At 36.2% G+C, this 16,115-nt stretch overlaps 1 protein-coding gene across 1 annotated transcript in view; it reads left to right on the plus strand.

Moving 5' to 3' along the window:
- SHLD2 (shieldin complex subunit 2) overlaps positions 1–16,115 on the plus strand; it is a 37,635-nt gene that overhangs the window by 11,424 nt on the left and 10,096 nt on the right. The window contains 5 exon segments of the mRNA XM_009634114.2: positions 8,577–8,687; positions 10,400–12,394; positions 12,396–12,847; positions 13,937–14,044; positions 15,420–15,614. Coding sequence (XP_009632409.2) covers positions 11,382–12,394; positions 12,396–12,847; positions 13,937–14,044; positions 15,420–15,614 — 1,768 coding nt within the window. The 5' untranslated portion in view covers positions 8,577–8,687; positions 10,400–11,381.

A 16,115-nucleotide genomic window follows, 5' to 3' on the forward strand; every position in this document is an offset into this window, starting at 1 on the left:
AACATAGGTACCAGAAGATTTCTGTCGGTGGTTATGCTGCGATGCACTATGGCTTACAGCAGTAGAGGGAGGCCTAAGGTGACACCATATCCTGAGTTTTTTTGTTTTGCTTGAGGTGTTTTCAGACAGCTGAATTATAATGGAAAAGGGTAGATACATGTGCAGGCCATATAAATCAATGTTTCCAGCATTTGTTTCACAGATTTTGTTCAATTGTGATTATTTCATTTAACTTTTATGGGCATAGTAGGACAGAAACTGTGATCTACAATTTCTTTGACATATAATCCATCAAATTATTTTGAATAACTAGTCTAAGTGCCTAAAAGTCTGAGAGAAAAATTACCCCTTTGAAATAGGGAAATTTGCATCTAAAAGGCACCTTTGGCTCAGTCAGCTGTGTTGATAGTTACTCAGTGTCACCTGTTCTCTGTTAAAGCTTAACCGGTTTGCTAAACTAACATCTATCTAAACCATTGAAATGTAAAGGCTTATATATTAAAAAGCTAATGCTAATTTCCTTTATGTGTCACGTCTTAATTTTTTGCTAGGTAAATGCTAAAGGACTTTAAAACTTGCTTTCTGTTTCCAGGTGCTTCACTGTAGTTTTCTCTAACTTAAAACACTCCGAAATTTTTATCTTTATTTTTCTGCAGTGTTCTAGTAAATTAACAACTTTACTCCTTAGCCATAACACCTGTGAAAGAGCATTCGCTTGGCTGACATTCATATGGTTCTATAAAGAAGTTGGTAGGTATGTTGCTTCTGTAGCCACAATAAGGAGCAAACGTGTGCAGTGAACCATCCGAGATCTTCATAGTGCTGTTCACTGTTGTGTGGAGCCAGCTTGGCCCAAGTCTGAAGGTTATGTTTCCTTAAGGGAGCTTTATCTCTGAAAAAGTCTTAAACCTCTCAACTTCTGGACAGAAGAGTTTGTCTCTTTCAGTTGTTACGGCTGAAGTGTATTCTTGGGGTGTGTGCGTAGCATGTGCAATAGGAAGATCCTAAAATAACCTGGAAATTTCTTTGCATTTTCAAGAACAGAAATACTAGAGTTTTGGATATAAAAGTCAGTGCTGCCATGTAGTTAACATCTGTCAAGTGTTTTGTTTAAAATAGAACGCTTACATCAGAAGCTTGTGTTACAAACTTCCCTTTTGAGACTTTGGATTTATGGAAATTTTGTGTGAAGCCATCTTTTATCTTCCTCAGATACAAAAGTATTGGGGAGATCAGCTATTTAGTATATCAGATCGCCAGTTAGTTTGAACCTCAAAAAGCCACACTAATGACACCACGTGAAAAATACAGCTGCATGCTACAGAAATAGATAAAATGCACAGAATGTGGCTCATGGTGGGGAAAGAATAGAAGAGGCCTGGTGCCATAGGTTCAGTCCTGTCAAAAAATACTTGCTGTTGTTTCTGCTTACAGGAAGGTTAAATATTTGCTCTCCTGGAGAGATCCTGCATAAACAGTGAGGAGGTAAATGAACTCCTGATTGAGCTATTGGTCTAAAGAGGTCTTGTGGGCTTATATGCCATCTGGCTTCTTCTGGAGCTGCTTGTGTAGTTTCTAGTTTTGCACAGCCTTGGAGCACATCTTGATGTAGTGATGACTTGTATGTTCCTAGTATGACTTCTTTGAGGGAGTGGCTGGGTGGTTTTTTTTTAGTTAACAGGCATCTAACTCGAATTGTTTAGTGATGCTGAGAAATTAAAAAATAACCCCACTTGCCTGAAATGCAAGAGGAAGTTCGGGTTTTGTTTAAAGTCTACGGCTAACTTGTGAAAGGCATTTTACTAACACTAGGAGACTACTGATTTATCCCACCAAAGTAAACGTATGAATGATACCTTTTCAACAGCCCATCTCCTACAGTACAAAAGCACAAGCATAGCATGCTTACCTACAGATGTTGTCCCAAACATTGATGATACCCCATTTTTGTCCATGCATGTGCAGTCAGCATCCAGTTTTTTGTTATAAAACTTCATCTTTTTTGAGTAAGGCTTTTGTAAAGGTGAGACAATAAGTGGTAGCTTTATATTGTAAATTCTGCCATAGCGTGGAAGCCATATACAATACGGCAGAGTAAATTTTCTTTCCCAAGCCACTAAAGCAACTGCAATTGAGAGAGCAGCCTTTGTGCTATAACCAGTTAATCCCAGTGATGTATGTAACTGTTGTGGAACATGGGTTCCAACAACTTTCATAATGTGAAATACCAGCTCACGTGATTTAAGCCTAAATAAGAATCTTATTTTTTTTTAGAAATAAACTGGATTTGTGCAGGAAGATGTACTTGATTGGTATTATAATGCCTGTTGCATATTCTGGCATTTGTTTTATTAAGTCAAGCTGAAAGGTATTTGCTGTTCTGGAAATAGATTTTTACAGAAAAACTATTCAATCAAAACCCAGTGAATTGTTGCTCAGTTTAGAAAAAAGGTCTGTTTTCCCTATTGGTCAAAAAAAAATTAGTTTAAGAAAACAGACAATACGTTTAGAAGAAGAAAATAAAAGCTGCTGCTAGCCTGATACCTTAGTTTTTTATCTTTTGAGACTAATAAATCAAACATACAGGTAGTCAATCTGATGGAAGTAGAGCTACTATGATGATGTTTCTTTGACCGGTTGCCTCTCTTTCATCTTAGGTTCTATATTGTTTTATCAACCTCAGTTTATCAGAAGGTTTAAGTCATCAAATAGATTTCATTGGTAATAATACCTGTGGACAGTTTTCTGCAGACTTAACCATTTTTCTAAAAAAAAATTGCGATGGTGTCATTCTAACGTTGTGAGTTTTTTTTGAAAATGCTGAAATATCTGGAAGAATATCTTTCTCGACAGAAGGTACAGCAGTTTAGTTGTTTAAATAGTTCTCAAAAATAAGAGTTTGGGGAATGAGTGTTCTTCAACAAAACGTGCACAGCGCTTTCGTGTATCTTTGACCTTTTACCTTTATCTTTCTTTCCTACTCAAAAGGTCAGTGTTCTTCAGAACTTTTAACTTCTTTTGTTTGTAACAGCCACCGTATGCTCGTATCTCCTTAATTATGTGGTTTTATGTAGTGTAAAAGAAAAAGCAATAAAGTTAAAAGGCGATCTTGCAAGGCAGAAGGGCAGCGAGGAGGGGATGATCAAGTTAATCACAAAAGCCTGCTACCTTTACTCCACTTTTCAAACACAACGAAGGCCATCTCGGTGGCTGAATTGAAAAATCTATTATCAGTGTTCAGATTTTTGCATTATTTGGTTCCAAAACAATAATCCTTTTAAACTGAAGTGGCTGATGTAACTGCTGAGTAGATGCCTCCATACGATCAAAGCTTGTATTTACAAAAGAAATGTCTTTATTTCAGATCAAGGAAAATATTTTCCTTTTAGAGCATAACTTTAGAAACCCCAGGCCTTGATTCTGCAGGCAAGTAGGCACACATTAAATGTTAGCAATGCCATTTGATTGCTTGCCTTAATTATTTATTTTAATAGTTCAGTGATAGTTATGAAGAAAAACTTAGCGTTTCTAGCCTTTTATTCAGTATTTTGATTTAACTTTTGAAAAATGTCAGACTGGATAGAACTTCTTGAAACACTGATTTTGGTTTAAACTATTGATCTCCCTGCTTACGCTGCAGGACTACTTAGGAAAGTTTCTATTGTAATGCCTAAATCATAGGTGTTTCATATTTAAAAAGCCTTTTGTTACTGAAAGCACTGCAAATAAAGAAAAAAGTTTGGATATGTGGTGTTTTATGCCTATATGTTGCCAAATACAGCTTTTATGTATTTGTAAACCAGCTCTACCTATCTTGCGGCCCAATGGTGTTGTAGTCCTCTGGTAATAGCCAGTGACAAGAACTAAACACTGAATGGATTAGTATTGCTGCTATTTAATATAAATAGTAAGTACTAAAAGAAATTACTTTATGGTCAATAATAAGGGTAGCATTTAGAGGCAACTCTATATTAATTACTACAGGTACTGCCGTAGGCAAATGAAGGCTTGTGATTTTTCATAAATTTGGATACTGACTAGCAGGATTCTTGCTATACCACCGTGTCTGGTCAGCAGCTGCCTCTGTGCACAGTATTCCAGAAACATTACTTTACTTTATTACGTGAGCCAAATAACCATCCTGGAGTAAAATTACTTTTGGTTAAACAGGTCAGTTATAGGACTACAGTCTTTGCCTGAAACTTCATATTAAAATTCAGATGAAAGATATTTGGTGGTTGTTACCATCGCCAAACAAAGGATGAAAAAACCCCAAGATGTGTAATTACCCATCCTATCCATTTCCCCAGTTGCCCATATGTACATGTACTTTCTCCCACATGGACGTTCTCTTGCCTTCTTGTTAGGTCCCACTAGCCTAGTCTGAAGCAATCCGCTTAAATCTCCTTGGGTTGCCATTCACTTACAGGTATAAGCTTCTTTTGAGCCCATGTGGTACATCCATCACTCTTATGTAGAGTATAAGATTGCTTCACCTACGAGCTGCTTAGCTTCATTTTGTCTGGCAGTTTTTATTTTCTATTGGATTCCTCTTAATACATAAATATATTTGGACCAAGCTGCTTATTGATTTGGTGGATGGGTGCTGTTGCTGGTATATTGATTCACTTGCAGTGCCAGCTTGAGTTGTTGGCATAAAGATCATCCTTCTCTTCTTGCACAAGTTGCAAACAAACATATAGTGTGTTCATTGCTTCATCCCAGAGTTGTTTCAGATTCTACCTGTCTAAAACTGTTACTACACTGCTAGCTGTTTCTTTGGTTTTTCAAGGTTATTGTACAGCTACGGTATCTGGCTTTTAAAAAGACAAAGTTGAATTTTGGAGGAGGATTTGAGCAGCATGGTAGAAATGCCAGAAGAGCTTCCAATGATGTAATCAAAATTCTGCATCCAGAGGTTTATTTCTATTTTTGTTTTTGTTGTCAAGTGACAACAATTAGGTTTTCTATTCAATCATGGTATTTGATGAAGTGTTGTTAAAAAAAAAAAAAAAACCAACCAAACAACCCTACAGCTTGAATTGAACAGACAGTAAATACTCTCAAGATGGCTATTAATAACTCTGTTTCTTCTGTTGTAAGGCCATTGAAACAGTCCTTTAATTTTGTTTGTACTAAAGATAGGAGAAATGTAAAATCAAGTGTGCAAATGAGGGAGGGGAAAGCTCACAGTAAAAGTTGGATTTTAGAATTTAAAGAATATCCTACTTATGTATTTGTTATCTATAGGGCCAACTTCTCAGCGGGTAAAGGACAATATTATTGGGTTTGCATATTGTAGATAGGATGTTCATCATCAAGCTGTACCAAATCAAAGCTGCAAGTTAAAAAAATATACTGCTTTTACCCCCAAAACCTCAATGTTGGGGGTGCATGAGAATTCTGGAGGGGAAAGGAAATTACACTTTTGTATTATACTACTCTAATCCTTTGTCTTCTGATGCATTGCTGTCTCTTACTTCTGTAATTTTATTTATAGCTTGAAGCTGAAGTGTGTAAAAGACATAACGAAAATATTACCCAGTGGTGGAATTTGCGTGGTTTACTTTCAGTGTATAGGGCTTAGGTGAAGACTTTATGAATCTGTATTTGGATGTAACTTTTAAAATCAGGGATTTAGGCATCTGACTACCATTAACATTCAGGAGCAATAGGAAGCTGAAGCTGTGTCACCCTCTTTAAATTATCTTGGTCTAACGCTTAAGTGGTTATCATGGTGCGTGAATACTATTAATGAATAGTGAAACATGGAATAAAAGTAACGAATACTTGTATGGTATTTTAAGGGTAATTTAAGGTCATATATGTAGCATCACACAACATTCCTAGAGTATTTAACTATTGGAAGAGGACTTTTAAAGCTATTTTTAATTTTGTCCCATGTGTAGCAAATCACTAGAAAATAACAAACTGGTAATGACGTAGTTGTTCATTTTAAAAACCTTTAAACTTAGAACTCCTGTCTGACCGTTTAGGTCTGGGGAAATACACTATGTACCATAATGTATTTCTTGTAATAGGTATATTAACTTTAGTTGCAGTGTCTTGTGAATTTAAAACTTGCTGATGTAGTTACTGTTTTTTAATAGATCATTGACCCGTCAATCAGACTCTGACCATTTCAGAGATAAAAAGCTAGGCTTTCATTGGTTATTATGAATAGAGCACCTTTCCACAAATTAAGAAATGGTGTAATAATTAACAGGTATAATGGATATGTGCATTCAGGTTTCAGTTATATCTTTATGAGCTTTAGCTCCTGTTATCTTTGGTGTAGTTAACCCCCTGTCTACCCACAGATAATTTAACTGCAGTATAAAAATGGATTTGTTTTGTGGCAGTGGCGTTTGCTGATGTGATAGTTTTTTTGCCTTTTTAAGATCTGTCATAAGAGCTGTTCTTTCAGACTTTTTCTTTAAAACGAGGCACAGAACTTCACTAACAAAACTCATTAAATAAGTAATAATACTGTCCTAAAGAAGCAAAGATTCTTCAAACAATTTTGCATAAAGAGAATTTACCCAAACTTTAAATTTTGTCCTGATTTACAGACTTAAATGATTATAAGTACCAATGATTCCTGGTATCTTTGACATAAAAAGTTGCTTGGAAATTGCCAAAGCAGGTCATTCAGTAGTGCAGTCATTAGGTGAACCAGAAAGTAGGCAGAGGTCACTTACCATTCCAAAGCTCTATATATCTTAAGAAAAATAAAAATCTTAGATTTTGAAAATATAAACGATATTTTAGGTGCAAAAATTCAGTAAACATTAGGATTCAATTGCTTTGATGTAATATAGTTGCACTGGAAAATACGAATCAGGAAAGAAAATCCTTAGTTCAGAGAAGCTATGGAACTGCAAAGTTAAGGAAAGCTTTCTGAATTTATGTATAACTTTAAACATGACAAAAAACAAAAGAGAAGCGACAGTTAAAATGAGAGGCTGATAAAATACTATATAACTGGAACTTTACGAAGGTATAGAAGTTATTTTTGTTTTGAAACGTGTTTTCCTATTAAAGTATTGTTAGTATCTTAATTAAAATATCATTTCACCTGTTTCAGGTGTGTTCTTATTTTCTCAGATATTTCTTATATTCTCAGATATTTATTCAGAACACATTTGTATAGAAGCTCACATCTTTAGTGAACTCATTTTTGTACTAGCAGTTGGCGTAGCCATCATCCTATTGTAAATTCAATTTAATCTATTTCAGGGAAATTCAGTTGCTTAATGACATCGGTTGTCCCTATATGTATACAAAAGTAGATCTTGGCAGTGTTCAGTTTGTGTGATCAGTAGCTCACAGATTTTTGTCATTGGGGTTTCAGTACTGTAGTAAATAAGTCACCTTTTATCATTCATATGGTTTTGTCATGTCAATGCTACCTAGGTATAAGGTGTGCTTATAACAGCAAATACTCAGGTACTTGTCTAAAAAAATATTTTCAAAGTACTCCTTAATATTAGTCACAGATCTTAATGTGAATAGATGTAAAAAGATGAGCTTTCTGGAAAAAAAAATACAGAAATTTTTCAATTATTTGGCAGCGTCATGCCTGCTGTAACTTGAGTCTAAATACAGCAGTTGCAAGAGGAGTTGGCTTTTTTAGAGTATACTGCAAGACTGTGACAAGATCTTCCAGGTCTACAAAATGAAACCTCAAGGAAAAACAGGCGGAAGGGGCACAGTAGTTGTCTTTTTCTGTTTATATCTCAGTACATGTCCCAGTAGGTAGTTTACCTTCATAGAAGATGAGGGGTAGTGGGGTGTGGTCTGTGTATTTCTCATCCAGGAGTGGCTTACATTGAGACTCTGGAATGCAGCATTCTCTGTTCCTAACCTCATCCTCATAAACGTTCCAGTTGTTTGTTCCTTTCTTTTTAATAGTCTGTTCTTTAATCATCTCATGCAGCAATGTACCCTTACTTCCTTAACTGGAGAGAGAGAGGGGGAGAGAGAGAGAGAGATAACTACTTTTTTTGCTATATTCTCATCCTCATACACATGCTACTTTGTTTTGCTTGCAATGCAATATTACTTAAAGCAAACCACAAAACTAATTAATCCATAACAAATGAAAATCATTAAACATAATTCTGCTGTAATCTTTAACTTCCCATTTCTTCTTTTTTTCCCTTATTTAAGTCTAAAACTCTTGCTTTGCCACAAGGATCTTATCTTGGTGTAAGAATTCATCCAGTTGAATCTCAAGGATAAAAATAGTAAATAGATTTTATGTAGACCACAAGTATGCCAAGGTAACAGCTTTGTCTAATTCAGACTCTGCATAAAGCGTTTGTGTGTATATACTGAGACAAAAGTTTGGAGCTATTTGGGTGCATTTAGATTTACATTTTGTTTTTTTATAAGGTTTTCATTAAAAATAATATGGTAGTGCTTGGGAATTAAAACCAAAGCTAGTTTCTGTGGTTTTAATATGGGGAGTAGACAGAATTACAAACAAAAAAAACCCTTGCTTGAATGATTCTGGAGTGATATTTTTCCTTCAAGTGTTAATGGATTAATTCACTTTTCAATCCTGATTATAGGAAGAATACTTCTGAAATATGATATGGGATATCTCTGGAAGTAGAGTGAAGTAAAACTGTGTTTCTAGGATCTTAAGCTTACTTTTATACTGAACTTCAAGTATTGAAAAGGTATGTTTAGCCTATGAAATATACAATTATCTAAAAGCTTTCCTTTGTTACTGTGTTCTGGTTTTAAGCTATAAAGTGCAGAAAATCTGCTCTAGTACACTATATGAAGCCCTGCATTATATTTACATGAAGTAGTTTAGGACACTTGACAGTTTTTTAATTTTAATTTTGATTACCTTGCAGCATGGCATCTTAAGCACCAACTTTTCCATGAAAACAGAATCTCTGAAAGGTCTTACAACTCCAGGTTGTAAGCTGGCCTCTAAACATACTGTTCTAATGATCTCATCTATTTAGCAATCAAATTGCCCTTCCAGTGTCCTCAGAACTCATCAAGAGCTGAAGTATTCGATGGGCTCATTTACAGTGTAGTTGAATCTCAGTTTTTCCCTATAAGAAGACTTAGACCTTTGTTTGTTATAAGCTTACTCTGAGGGCATAGAAAGCAGGTAAGCAAATTATTTTGTCCTGAACATATTTTAGTTCACTTTAAGTTAAAATTTTTATCTCCCTGAAACTTGATGCACAAATGCTTGAGAATTTTTGCAGAGTTATGAAAAGCCTCTGAAATCTCTTCCAGGTTAAAGACATGTGACAAGACAGTAAGACTGGAATAAGCTGTATCTTATACCTGTGACAGGCTGGCATTCAGCCCTTGTAGAAGAATCAAGTTTAAAGTTAAAGAGCTGCTCGCTGAACCAAAGCCCAGTTTGGAAATGACCGATTATTTTATTAGTATCTGCATGGCATGCAAGTTTTTAGAAATGGCACAGACTAATTTCAGAATTCTGCTGTTTGACGTCTGTTGTACTATAGCACATATGCGGAAGAAATCTTTTGTCGTTCATTTGAAGCTCTTAGTCACTTGAACCTCCTTATTAAGGGATATTTATATTGTTATACTATAGAATACCTAATTAAGAAAGCTACCCGTCTGTAATGGCTGTTACCCAAGCTAATAACACATGAAAAAAGCTACCAGGAGACTTACATATTTTGAAATGGAAGAAATTATTCTATCTCATCAGTTAGGTTACAGTTCTAAATTTAATTTGAAAGTAGTAGTAACACTTTCTGTTTGTCATAGGGGATCTGTTACTGGAGCTGTTTTTAAGTCACGTATTCGGCAGCCTTTTATCTACAAAACTTAATTTTTGACATCACTTTTTAGGGATTCAACCTCACTATCACTTTGCTTTGTCTCCTTGCCCAATCCAGTATTTTAGCGTTGAACTGTAAATTCTGTCTTTTTGGTTATTTGTATATTACCATTCTTTAGTTATGTAGCTTAAAACTTTCACAAGTATGGGAATTGTCCTTTAAAAGTTGCTTTCTTATGAGCCTAAATTTAAATGTACAACTGCAGAAGATTGGATACTCCAATCTTTTAAGTATTACTCATTTTGCAATAAGCATAAAACTGAGCGATACCAGTTTACTGTGTTTTGTAGCTTTGATGTATTATGGCACGATATATCTAATTTTAGTGATTGTATATTGTTTTTCCAGTTACACCTATAATATACTGGAGATCAGTTTTCCAGGATGTTTATAGTTTTTCCATGTTGCTGTGAGCTCTATGAATGTGTGGATTTATCGACCCCTAGTGGGTTGTTAGAAGAATGGCTGTTAATTTAATAAGTGCTAAATGGAAAATTTAAATGTTTTTCAATCCTGTATTTGTTTCAATTCTCTCTTTCTTCTGTTTGCAGCTGGATTAGCTCCCGAGTTTCATTTCTGATGTTCCCTTTCCTGCCTCTGCAGAACTGCCTATTGCAGCAACTTCTATTAGCAACATTCCCAAAACATGTAGCTAGGTGTCTGTGTTTTAATGAACACTTGTAGCTGTAGCTGAGTATTTTAAAATTACAGTTTAGCATAAATTTAAAAAAAAATGAAGGGTTTTTTATGATGTGTAAGGTGGGCTTATTAAAAATAAGCTAGGAAAAAGCTAGTAACTTCTTGGGTAGTATGATACTATGTAAACGAATTAAAGCTAGTTGTAAATCATCTGCTCAAGTTTCACTGACCTCTTAGTGCTTATTAAATAATTATAATTTATCAGTAATATAATGAAACCTACCATTTCATAAAGAAATAATTTAATACAGTATTTTCATGCTAAACCAGCATGTAAAATACTGCATTTCTAGTGAACCTTGAAACTAATTTTAAATAGCTTTAGTATTTTTAATTATTTAGTTGACATTGTCATTTTATGGGAGGAGAAATTATCTCCTAACCATGCTGTGAAAGTTTCTTACAGGCATTTACTTCACATGAATTAAAATGAAGTACTGAATAGTGGAGTCACATTTGACTGTTAAAGTAGCAATAATAAACGAAGCTAAGTCTGCTCAGTAATTAAAGTTCACTGTGATTCTGCATCTGCTACATCTTTCCAAGTATCAGAATCAGAAATTAAGCCCTACTGTAAATACTTTAGTTTTCTATGCAAGTTTGATACAATAAATAACTTCCAGTTTTTATTTTGTACGTTTAGGCTTTACATTAGGCTTTAAGTAGTAAAGTGGTGTTTCTACCAGTTAAATTGTGGAATACTCCTTTGAATTTTAGGAATTTTTAAATTGTTAAGAAGAAGCCAAATACAATTTTTGGCATTTACTTATGTTTAGTATTGTGTTTACTGCATAAACCGTATTGCTTAAAGTCAAACTTACACAGCAATCAAAAATGACAAAAAGACCTCAAATTCATGTTTTTGTGGGAGCACCCAGGATTCCAAGCCCACTGGAGGTGGCAGAGCAAAGTAGTTCACCACCTGCTGCGGAAAAGTGGAGAGAGCTCCGCTGCTCATATGATATACATAGTCTTTTTTCTGAAAAAGTCAAAGGTGCTGACCATGTAGTGTTTCAGGCAGAAAGCTCTATAGTCACACCAGTTCCTACAAACGATGACAGCTCTCAGCAGTCTAAACAGGGGAGATTAATGGTAGCAAAAGAATATTTGACATCTCTTGTACCTGTGGCAGTAACTTGTACTAGCACACCTAAAAAGACTGAAAGTTTAATTTATTCTGATTGTCAAATATCTGAAGATAGATGCACACATGCAAATGTAAATGAGGCTGCAGATCAACACCTTCCTGAAAAATTTGCAGAATCAGCTACACAGGATAAACAATCACATGGCTGCTGTTCAAACCTCACTGAAAGAAAAGCCAGTCATTTAGAAGGGAACAGCTCTGACATTTCTGATTTGGTTGCTGGTACTAAGCAGATTAGCATACATCTAAGGTCTATGGGACAAGTTGTTCAATCAGATCATGGAAGTGATCGCCATGAATGTCTAAGTCAATATCTGGATATGTTTTTCCCCCAAAATCAAGAGTCAAAACCAAAAGGAGAACCAGGTGATTGTTCAGACCTTGAAGTGTCAACTGATACTGAATTTCGTAGTATAATGACTTCAAGTCAGATGGCTGTTTTTGCACAGGATCGGAATGAGATGCAGAAAAGAATCATAAAACTATTGGAAGCGGACAAAAAACCTGAAGAAAGGCTATATGGTCATGTCCAATTTGGTTCTGATGTTGGAACATATCTTAACATGGCTGAAAATGAATATAAGGAAGAGTACGCAAGTTCCCTTGAACTTTTCAGTTCTGAGGGTGATGGGAAAACTGTTTGCTTTGAAGCTACAAAACAAGAAGGAAATGCTCAGGAAAATACAGAGAAGTCTCAAAAAAAACTCAGGAATATTGTGCTCTCAAGTAGACGGTTCTCACAAGAACTCTTCTAAAAGAGCCCGCAAGTGTGAAGATTCCTTTCATGTTTTTCACTCAGCGTTTAAAAGACAGCTGAAATCAAAGAGAGCTAAACTGAATTCTTCTCCAGCTGGTCCTGGGATGAGAGTGGATCAAGAGAGGATGACAGAGTTCAAGAAACTTCAAAAGAAACTATCGCTACTTAAGAATTGCTGCTGTAAAAATCAAAAGTACAATGTTTTGGTCACAGTAGTACATCCATGTCATATCAAAGAAATAGAGGTGAAGACTAGACCAAAATCTTCATGTAAAGTTCCTGTAGCAACCATTGTAGTTGTTGACCAGTCAGAAATTGAGAGGAAGGTGGTGCTGTGGCGTGGTGCTGCATTTTGGTCGCTCACTGTGTTTCCTGGGGATATTGTACTGCTTACAGGTGAGAATTCCTTTATTTGCCCTTTTAAAAATGTAGACCTTTAAAATGCCTGTTTAAAGTAGAACAGTATGTAACCAGTAATTTGGAACTATGGCTAAGAATTTGTAAGTATCTTTCTTACATCATTTACATTGCTCAACATCACTTTGAATTCTCACTCATCCTGCCAGTGGAACATTACCTGTCGCATAGAAGTTCACCCATCTCTTCCATATGGTCTTTGATCTGAGGCACAGCAGTGTGTTGACACTACAGTAGTGCCATAGGTAGTGAGGTGTATTCTGTAACCTATCTGTGTTTTAAAACAGTTGTCCCTGAAAGGTCAAAGCGCTACTACAAACCAGGTGTACCAGTTACTTGATTTACAGACTTTTTTGTAATTCTCTGCTGTTGGACCAGCAGATGGACTGGAAGATTGTGATGTTACGTTCAGTCACAGGATGAGAAACACTTTTCCTCCTGGGAAGGACTTTGTAGCTTAGCACTAGCATCTTGAGATGTTGAGATGTGTTGTGAATGAGTAACTGACATAGACTGCAGAAATATAAAATGCTGTTTGCAGTTTGCCTTTTTTATAACGTGTCAGCTAATAAAGAAGATTCTCCCTGGTAAATCCTTTGTACTCTGTAATACTTAATAGGAGCAAACCCCTCCCTCTTTAAGAACATATGTCATGTAAGACAAGGCAGTACTAGAAAAATATTGCATCTAATTAAGGGCTGGAGTTGACCAGAACTTGATAGTCATCTGGCCATTTAGGTTTTGCAAGATGCAAAAAATTATGCAATATAAAATTGTTTGAATACTTCTACAGTTTAAGATGCCCATTTCTCTTTAAGAGTTCTTTAAGTTCTTATGGGTAGGTGAAAAAAAAATTAGAGATTGAAGATAAGCTAGGCTTTTATTTTATTAGACATTCTTATCTCAAAATACAAAGATTAGATTAAAAAAACCCACTTTGTTTCCAAGTGATCTCTTTCAAACTGTCTTTCATACCTATTTGTATGATGGTTCTATAGTCAAGAAAAGTATGATGCACATCAATACTGTTGATATATGAGTTGATAAAGTTGCTTTTTTTTCTTGCAGATATAATAATATATGAGAACCTTTGGTGTGGAGAAATCATGCTGCAATCTACATTTACCAGTCAACTACTGAATCTGGGGAACTGCTCAGCTCTCAATCCAGAAGAATGTAAGATTATAGTGCATAAGTTTCCACAAAAATCACAGTAAAATAGCTATTTAAAGTACTCTGTTTTGTTGGCAATGCCTCATACACAGGATAAAATGGACATGTGAGCAACTAGGAGGTACTAAACTCTATAGGAAAGTACGACAAACACCTGTGGACATGATGACATCAGATGGGCAAGTGGAGTTTATGGTGGTGTCATGGTTTAGCCCTAGTCTGCAATCAAGCACCATATAGCTGCTTGCTCACTCCTCCCTGCCCCTCAGTGGGATGCAGGGGGGGAGAATTGGTAGGGAAAAAGAAAACTCAATGGGTAAAGGACAGTTTAATGATTGAGATAAAATAAAATCATAAATTGTAATGAAAAGGAAAATAACAGAGAGAAAGAGAGAAACAAAACCCAGGAAAAACAAGTGATGCAACTGCTCGTTACCTGCTGACCAATGCCCAGCCAGTTCCTGAGCAGCAGTCACTGCTCTCTGGCCAAATCCCCCCAGTTTATGGGGGCATGATGTCATATCTTTTGGAATAGCCCTTGGGCCACTTGGACTCAGCTGGCCTGGCTGTGTTCCCGCTCAGCTTCTTGTGCAGCTCCTCACTGGCAGAGCATGGGAAGCTGAAAAGTCCTTGACTTAGCTGTTGCTAAGCAGTGCTTATAATAAAACATCAGTGTTATCAACATTCTTCTCATGCTGAATCCAAAACACAGCCCTGTGCCAGCTACTAGGAGGAAAATTAACTCTATCCCAGCCAAAACCAGGACAGATGGTTACCACTTAAAACTCTGAAAAACTGAATTCTTTGAGCTTAGTTTATGAAACGGGAATTATCCCAGAACTCAACAATAATATGTCTGAGATTCCATGAGGATTAAATTTTTTGCAAAAATTTTAGAGGCTTGAAGAGTAAGTAGATATGCTCAGGGAAGGTAATTCATTGCAGGCTGTTAAGCACAAAGTCTTTAAAGATACCTGAGCCCTGGAGGGTTGGAGACTAAGGGGAAAATACAGTGGGAGTATCACCATCAACTTGCAGTGTTCTTGCTGTCTTCCTGATGTCTGTTACTGCCCGTTATTTAAGTCAGGTTCTGGGGTAAATGATCAAAAATGGCTATTCTTCTTAGCAAGCTATGATACAAGATTCCTTTCCTAGTTTTGATGTAATTTAAAATATTGTACTTTGAGATGTTATCAGGAGGAGGCAGATGAAGTACAGCTTAATTTTGGATCAAGTGTTATACATCTCAAGAATTTCTTGCCTTAAAATCATTGTGCAATGGTTTTGGTTTTGTCTGTGTAAATACGTACCAACTGATAAATTTTATACTTGTAAGCTTAAAAAAAAAAGTCCCTTTAACTCTGTTTTTTCATATAAGTTTATCCTATAGTGGATGATAGTGTTCTTCGTGGTTTATTGACATACATATCATCAGAATTTCCGCACTTTGGAGACATTCCACGAAGACAAGTTCAGAGACTGGATAGTGTTCAGTATATGCAGCTAGACCAGCTCCAGCCAAATACATTGGTTCACTCAATCTTGAAAATTATCAACATTGCCGTATTAACGGGTAAGTTCAGGCACATTGGACTTCAACTTCCAGAACTTTGATGATAGGTGAAACTTAAATAGTAATTTTGCAAGGCAATTCTGGTTGGTTCCCATTCCACGCATCAGCGTTGGAAGTAGGAGTCCCAAGTAAAACCTTTGTAATGATGCACTCATGGGGGACACAGCAGTTAGACATGAAGTTAGAGACAGGGAGGGATTGAGGACTGTAGTCAGCTGCTGAAAGGAGGCTACTGCACACTAGTGCTGATCGATACCATACACGTCTGTGGGAGAAGCATGCGGTGGGCACTGACAGTCAGTGTTCCTCCTCATTGAGGGATTGGTGTGTTTTCACTGAGGAGTGAGCACTCACCACAGACTGCACTTACTAATGTATTGGCTTGTCAGTGAGATAGTTGAGCATCTCCACAGCTCCAGATAGTGTGGTACCTGATTTTCAACAAGGAGGAGGATTGAAAAGAGATGCAGGTACAAGGTATAGTCTTGGGAGATGGAACAG

This window comes from Egretta garzetta, unplaced genomic scaffold (assembly GCF_000687185.1).
Source record: "Egretta garzetta isolate BGI_Z169 unplaced genomic scaffold, ASM68718v1 scaffold280, whole genome shotgun sequence".
Taxonomy (NCBI): Eukaryota; Metazoa; Chordata; class Aves; order Pelecaniformes; family Ardeidae; genus Egretta; species Egretta garzetta.